This window comes from Salvia hispanica, chromosome 1 (assembly GCF_029641045.1).
Source record: "Salvia hispanica isolate PSC_SH4W2 chromosome 1, Shi_PSC_v1, whole genome shotgun sequence".
In the NCBI taxonomy this organism is placed as follows: Eukaryota; Viridiplantae; Streptophyta; class Magnoliopsida; order Lamiales; family Lamiaceae; genus Salvia; species Salvia hispanica.
This window is the reverse complement of record NC_142692.1, coordinates 2786064-2794442: the sequence shown is the minus strand read 5'-3', so window position 1 is coordinate 2794442 and position 8379 is coordinate 2786064. Positions and strand designations below refer to the sequence as shown.

General features: G+C 46.3%; 1 protein-coding gene across 1 annotated transcript; it reads right to left on the bottom strand.

The window, feature by feature from the left end:
- Positions 1-7356: 7356 nt before the first annotated feature.
- Positions 7357-7995, bottom strand: LOC148933078 (uncharacterized). Its single transcript, XM_089066643.1, has one exon. The coding sequence runs from the start codon at positions 7993-7995 to the stop codon at positions 7357-7359; it is 639 nt and encodes a 212-aa protein (XP_088922769.1).
- Positions 7996-8379: the final 384 nt, after the last annotated feature.

The following is an 8379-nucleotide window of genomic DNA, read 5'->3' as shown; positions in this document are numbered from 1 at the left end:
TCAGAGTATCAAAACTTGGCGGAAAACGATCAAGAGAAAAGCATAGCTATGTATGGTGACACAACTACACTTAGAGTTCAACATATCCATATTCATTAATTAAGCTGCTCAACACCCGCCACCGCTCGTCATCATTCAACCTGCACATAGGAAAAACACATGCAGGGCTGAGTATTTTGAAATACTCAGTGAGCTCGTTGCCAAAACATTTTATTCAAAAAGTTATGCCACCCTTACCAAGTGAACTCGAGTTTTAAGCAGTTAAGAGAAATATCACGAGTATCACAAAATATTTTCCATAGACTGGCCAGTCAAAATATCTCCCCATTTTCTCATCAAATTTCACAATCACATATCACAATCTTTCCATGGTGCGACGAAAGCGTGGCCACGCTTTTCACCCACGAGACCGGCCGACTAGCTAGGACGGCTCCCGATCCCCTCGTGTACACAGCCTGGTAGGGTTTGCGGCCCATACTCAGACCCGAATTCGTATAACATATCCATAGCCCTATAGCCCAATGGAGCGAACTCACAAGCTAGGCATCAGGCACACAATCTCACAATAAAACAAACATAGGCATGGCATAACAGTTAAACCACCCTTATAGCTTCGATAGTTATTTTTGACAAAATAAAAGAGAGTTTTGAGAGTAAAGCCCACCTCGACTGCTTAGATTTCAAGTAGTTTCGCTTTTCCGTTATCTGGCTTCGCAACCGAGGTTTCACCTTTAAATTCACATAGGCACATATCCACAAATTAGGTTCAAATATAGCTCTTAACTTATGCATGTCTCGTTACTTCCCTCTTTCCCATCGATTCACCTTAATCTTCATAACTTATAAATTTCAAGTCACACTCATCATAAATTACTAATTTCAAGTCACGCTTAGCATACATATATTTCTTAGCATCTCAACCCTAGATCTATCATCATATGTCAGTATTTAGCCATCAAGCACACACTATACAACACACACTTCAACACACACACCCACACGCATAACACACACACACGGCACACACACCTCACATTCTCGGCACACACACACACACATGTTCCCATATCCCTTCTTATCCCCTTTTCACTCAATTAATATGCATGAAGGTTCAAGAATACCGATTAAATCGGTTGGAAGAAAAAGAAAAGAAGGGGTAGAAGAAGAACAACATAACTCTTAAACGAAAATATCTTTTTAGAGAAAATCAATCGGTAGAAACAAAGTAGAAACTTGGTTCTTCAATATCCTCGGATTAAACTTCGATTTCTTCTCAAAAGATGAAGGATTTATGGAGTAAAGTGGAAGAAAAATTGAGAGAGTGAGGGGGAGGGAGTTTTCGAAAATATGGGGGCTAGGGTTGGGGTTGTGGTTCTTATTTATAGAGTCTAATGAGATCTTTAGGTAATAAGAATAGAATATTTGGTAAGATCTTTTGCCTTATAATTAAATAGAATAAAATAATAGGGTGAAGTAGGGAAGGAAAATTAACAAAAATAGGAGATGGCAATATCTCCAAATTTTCGAAAATTAGGCTAGATTAATTAGCCATGGTTTTGTTTTTGGTATATTTTATGGAGTAGAATAAAATATCACGGAGCAAAATAAAAATAAAAATTCCCTCTTGGAAGAATGAAATAGGCGTGTTCTATGCCTAATAAATAAGGTATGGATTTTTGACTATTAATTAAAATAAGGTATGGTAAGGTTCTCTTGAAATATGAAGATTTGGTAGAATAATTAAATTCTAGGTATGGAAGGAAATCAAACAAGGGATTAAATAAAATAAAATAAAGTCTTTCCTTCCCACAAAGTGTGATTTTCGAAAATCACTAGAAAAGTAAGGGTTCGATTTTTCCATCCTTAAACAAGGAAATAATTGGCTCTTGGATTTAATTTGAATAAATATCCCAAGGATTAAATAAATTCTGGAAGAAATGGAATTTCTCTTTAACGGGGTCTAGGGTTCGAAAATCCCAAGAATTTGGGTGACAAGTATTTATGGAAATTTTCTCTAATATTCTCACTCACCCTTAGATAGTTAATTTACCACGTAATTTCACAAATTAATAAATCACATGCCACATCATTAAATCAAATAGTTTGACTTTTCAACTTTCCACACAAACCCTAGACTCAAGTCAATCATATCACCTCGTGAATAAATGCATTCTCGATTCCGCGTCATCAACATTTAATTCTAGGGTTCTAAAATTAGGGTTCTAAATTCTGAGATGTTACATCCTACCACACTTAAGAAAAATTTCGTCCCGAAATTTGGTACCTTTATAGAAAGAGCTCCGGGTATAGGTTCGTCATCTCATCCTCACGCTCCCACGTGACTTCCTCGGGCCCGTGGTTTCTCCATTGAATCTTCACGAAAGCAGTGGTTTTATTTCTCAAGGTTTGGACCTTTCGATCTAAGATTATCTGGGGTTGCTCCTCGTAGCTCAGATCCGGGCTTACAGCAATATCCTCGTAACGAATCACATGCTTCGGATCGAACACGTATTTTTGCAGTTGCGACACATGAAAAACGTTGTGCACGTTCCCAAGGCTGGGCGGCAGCGCTAAACGATAAGCTACGGGTCCTATACCTTCTAGAATTTCGTATGGTCCAATAAATCGCGGTTTCAGTTTGCCCTTGACTCCAAAACGCGTTATCCCTTTCGACGGGGATACCTTGAGGAAAACTTTATCACCATCGTGGAATTGTAGGTCCGTCCGTCGAACGTCGGCGTACGACTTCTGCCTGTCCTGAGCTTCCTTCATTCGTGCGCGGATTTGTCGAACGATCCCGACCATTTCTTCGACTGCATCGAGTCCGAGTGCTCTTCGTTCGCCAACTTCATCCCAATAGAGCGGAGATCTGCACTTTCTTCCGTATAGGGCTTCGTATGGCGCCATGCCGATCGTTGCTTGGTAGCTGTTGTTGTAAGCGAATTCGATCAAGGGGAGTGCGGTCTCCCAACTTCCGCCTCGGTCGAGCACCACGGCTCTTAGCATATCCTCGAGAGTTTGTATCGTCCTTTCAGATTGTCCGTCGGACTGTGGGTGGAATGCCGTGCTAAAGTTTAATCGAGTTCCTAGTTCGCGTTGTAGGCTAATTCAGAATTTCGAAGTGAACTTCGGGTCACGATCAGACGTAATCGTCACTGGGACTCCATGTAATCGCACGATCTCTTGAATGTAGATTCGAGCTAGCTTATCCGATCCGTGGGTTACGGGGATTGGAATGAAATGCGCGCTCTTGGTAAGTCGATCGATGATCACCCAAATTGCGGTGTTCCCTTTGAGGGTCCTTGGTAACGCCGTCACGAAGTCCATGGCGATGTGCTCCCATTTCCACTCGGGTATCTCCAGCGGTTGTAGCTTCCCGTACGGTCATTGGTGTAAGGCTTTCACCTGTTGACAGGCTAAGCAGCGCTCCACGAAAGCTGCAACGTCTCTCTTCATGCCGTTCCACCAAAAGGATTTCTTCAGATCTTGGTACATCTTTGTGCTCCCGGGGTTTGCAGTGTACGGGGTTTCGTGAGCTTCGCTCATGGTCTCGTTCCTAAGTTCCTTGTCGCTTGGTACGCACAGTCTCCCTTCGAAGGTAAGAGCGTTATTGGAAGCCTCGCTAAAGTGTCCGGACTCACCGGTTCTTACTTCGACTCGAATCTCCTCCAACTTCTCGTCTAGCCGTTGTGCTGCAACGATCCTCGTCCTAAGATCAAGTTCTACTACTAACGCGGCGATTCGACCTTTCACGGTATCGGGCGTCCTAACTACTTCTATCCGCAACCTACTCAACTCTCGCACTAAACCTTCCTCTTCCGTTAGAAAAACAGCGAGTTGCGAATGGTCCCTACGGCTTAAAGCGTCTGCTACCACGTTCGCCTTGCTAGGGTGGTAGTTGATACCACAATCGTAGTCCTTCACCAGCTCGAGCCATCTCAGTTGTCGCATGTTCAGGTCCTTCTGCTCGAAGAAGTACTTCAAACTTTTATGGTCCGTAAAGATCTCACACCTAACTCCGTAGAGATGGTGCCTCCAAATCTTTAGGGCATGTACTACGGCGGCTAACTCTAGATCGTGGGTAGGGTAGTTTAACTCGTGCGGTTTTAACTGCCGCGACGCGTAAGCGATCACCTTGTTGTTCTGCATCAACACGCATCCTAATCCGACTTTCGAGGCGTCGGTGTAAACTACGTAATTCGCTCCTGGTTCCGGCACAGCTAACACTGGTGCGGTGGTCAGTTTCTCCTTCAAAAGCTGGAAGCTCGCTTCACACTCCGGCGTCCAGTTCACCTTGATTCCTTTCTTGAGCTGCTGGGTCATCGGCCTCGCGATCTTGGAAAACCCTTCTATGAACCTTCGGTAGTATCCTGCTAGACCCAGGAAACTCCGAATCTCGTTCGGCGTCGATGGCGGCTTCCATTGTTGCACAGCTTCGACCTTGGCGGGGTCCACTCGGATTCCTTCTGCTGACATGAGGTGTCCTAAAAAGTTGACCTCCTTCAGCCAGAATTCACACTTGCTGAATTTGGCGTGCAGCTTCTCCTTCCTCAACGTCTCCAGCGCGATCCGTAGATGCTCCGCGTGCTCCTTCTCGTCCTTCGAGTAGACTAAGATATCATCTATGAACACTAAGACGAACGTATCTAGGTACGGGTGGAAATTGCGGTTCATCAAGTCCATAAACACGGCTGGGGCGTTGGTTAGACCGAACGGCATCACGACGAACTCATAGTGACCATATCTGGTACGAAATGCGGTTTTAGGGATATCCTCCTTTCGCACTTTCAACTGGTGGTATCCTGACTTCAGATCCATCTTAGAGAACACTCCGGCTCCTCGGAGTTGGTCGAATAGGTCGTCTATCCTCGGCAAAGGGTACTTGTTCTTGAGGGTCAACTTGTTCAACTCTCTATAGTCGATACACATTCTCATTGACCCATCTTTCTTCTTAACGAAGAGCACCGGTGCGCCCCATGGCGAAACACTGGGCCTAACGAAACTTAAGTCCATGAGCTCTTGCAGCTGAATCTTTAACTCCTCCAACTCCTTCGGTGCCATGCGGTACGGCGCCTTTGATATGGGTGCGGCTCCAGGTTCGAGGTCGATCGTAAATTCTAACTGCCTATCGGGCGGCGGTCCGGGTAACTCCTTAGGAAAGACATCGGGAAATTCTCGTACGACAGCAACGTCTTCAAGCCTCGCTTCCTCCTTCTCTTCTCCGTGGAGATAGACAAGGTAGGCCGGGCGTCCTTTCTTCAGCATAGCAGTGGCTTGTAACACGGAGACTATAGCGATTCGTCGGTTCATCGAGATTCTGTGGTAAACGATGGGTTTCGTACCCGGGGTTTGTAGGGATATTTGTCGCTCCTTGCAGCGTATCATCGCAAAGTTCGCGGTTAACCAGTCCATTCCTAGGATTACGTCAACGTCTCTCATCACCACCACTCTCAGGTCGTGAGCAACTAGCTTAAGTTCTCCTAGTACGATTTCTATGTTCAAGCAAAAACGGGAAATCTCTACTAGTCCTCCTACTGGTGAGGACACCATCATACTATGTTCAGATTTTCTAGTAGGCAAGCTAAGGGTATGAACATATAACTCAGAGATGAACGAATGAGATGCGCCCGTGTCAAACAAAACAACAATAGGGGTATCAAGGATTTCGCCTATACCTGCTAGATTTCCGCTTTCGGGCTTTCCTTGCTCGACCTTGGGCTGCTTCTGCTCTATAGCATATGCTCTAGCCGGGGCGGGAAGTCTTGGGCGGACGGGGTGTTGCAGTCGCAGTGGCTGGTTCCGGTTCGCTCCTGAGCCCGTAGGTGGCGCCCTCGGCTGCTGATGGAAACTCTGTTGATTCTGCCTCGACCCGGTTCCTACGTTCCTACTCGAACACTCCCTAGAGAAATGACCGTTCCCTCCGCAGTTGAAGCACCTAGTCGGGTTCGGCCCTCTACACTCCCCGAAATGGTATCTGGCGCAGACGTTACACTGTGGCGGTCTGGCACGGGGGTCGTTCCTTGGGTTGTACGACGTCTGTCCTCCTCCGTATGGCGGCCTACTCTGAGTGGGGCGGTATCGCTTGTTGTCATGGGGAACCCTATTCTCCTCCCATCTCCTCTTATCGTGGTTAGGGCGTGGCGGGGGTAATGTCATTGCGGTGTTCCCCGCGCTCCTCTCTTTTGGCATTGCTGCCTCCACATCTAGGGCGAGGGCTAGTGCCTCGGTGTACGTAAGGGTTCCGCGGACTGCTAACGCCATCCTAATCTCGTGCCTAAGGCCCTTACGAAACTTCTCAGCCAGCTTCTCATCGGTTTCGGTTTGTTCCGGCGCATAACGGGTCATGTCACAGAGTACACGGTCGTATTCGGCTACGGTCAGACGTCCCTGGGTAAGGTTGTAAAACTCGGCAGCTTTTGCCTTGCGGTAGCTCTTGGGCACGTAGTTGTCGTAGACCTCGGTCTTGAATTCTTCCCAAGTCATCTCGTCTATGCGATCCTGGGACATGGTCTTCAGTTTGGTGTCCCACCAAAAATCGGCGGATCCAGTCAGCTGATGCGTCACGCAGATCATCTTCTCCGCATCGTTGCACACTAAGGTTCGTAAGATGCGTTCTAGGGCTCGTATCCAAGTTTCAGCCTTGGCAGGTTCACCCATACCATCGAAGGTAGGAGGTTTCTGATCAAGGAAAAGCTTCACGACTTCCCTATCTACTCGTGGAGGTGGTGGTGGCGACGGCGGTCTTGGTTGTGTCACACTCTCTTCTACCGAAGCCTGGGAGGTAGGTTCCTCGTTTCTCCTGTTGCGTCTAGGCGGCATTGTGATTTATCACACTCGAATCATTAGCGTACTTATTTAAAACTCAAGGCAGTGATAGGGTACTTTTGAAAAGAAAGAAAAGGAATTTTTAACTCATTCACAATTAGGGTCTAAAGAAAGACCACGCAAAACAGTTGTAAGATAAGCAGAGAACATAATACGGTTGCACCCTAAGGTGGAAAAACAGTCATGTGTGGAAGAACACGGTAAAGTTGCACCATAAGGTGGAAAACAGTCGTGTATGGAAGAACACGATAAAGTTGCACCATAAGGTGGAAAACAGTTGGAAGATAATAGGACAAGCAAGTATGGTCGTGTAATAAGGATAGAAAAGAGTGAAGACGGCTTCATTGCCATGTAATAGAATGAAAGGTGCGAATTCCCCATTAAATTTCAAAAAGTAATCTCAAAGGTCTTGGTACAATGAATGAAAAGAGCGATTCAATCGCGGAAGGAAAATAACAACATAAATAGAAGTTTCTGAATTCAAAACAAAACGTGGGGAAAAGGGAAAGAAAAAAAATTCCTATTCGGGCACTAGACATCTCTGCCCTCATCCTCTTCGGGTTCTCCCGACTCTCCGACACTCTCCGCGTTCGAACTCTCTCCCCTCTCGAACGTTCCCATCTCTTCGTCTTTCTCCTTGTTGCTTAGGGGCGACGGAATCGAAGCAAGCATCTCTTCGGTCTCTCTTATGATTGCTCGAGGGGCTGAAATGCGCATCCTAAGGGTTCTTCTTTGGGGAACGCGAGAAACGTGTGGCTCCTTGTCTTCACGATACTTCATTCGGCGCGCTGCTCCCGGCGAGTACTTTTGAGCTGGCGGATGACGCGGCGGTCCATCCGCGGCAATTGCCATGGCGGGAAGTAGGACTGCTATTAGGCCAACGAAGTCTCCTCGAGGCGTGTATGTGGGTGGGCTAAACCAAGTGTAGGACACTGAGGCTTGAGCGGTCCACTCGCTCCAAGGGGATGGCAGTATATGGATAAGTCGCATGATTCCCTCGTGATGGGTAGTTCCGTACGCGTAGGCGTCCAGCCAATGACCATAGAAGTCGGTGACGAAGTTCAGAAGGAACTGCTCTCCGTCCCATTCCATCTCTCTAAAGCGCTCCACGGGAAAGTTCCTATTCGTGGCATAGCGGTGACGCATAAGGGCGTGATAGGGTTGAACCATCTACAAAAAGGGGAAAAAGGAACAAGTCAGCACCGCCTCAAAAGGTGGAAAAGAATGGAAAGTGTGTGATCTCAAATGGTGCTGCGAGAGTGTATAAAAGTCCAAAGGGTGATGGTTCAAAGGTAGTGTCGCGTTCAAAGTTCTCGTTCCTAAGACAACTATTCATGCGTTTTCTGTTCGCGTTTTGCCGAATTCTCACATACACTAACGGCCTTATCCTAGTCCTTCCACGTTCCTAGTGTTAATACAAGAGCTGTGATCGTATAGCTAAGTCATGCTAGGTTCCAAAAGTCCAAGTCTAAGCATCGCAACGTTTCAACATGCTTTCACGTAATCACATTCGTATTTCACAATTCTTACAAGTTCTCACACAACACTTTCAAT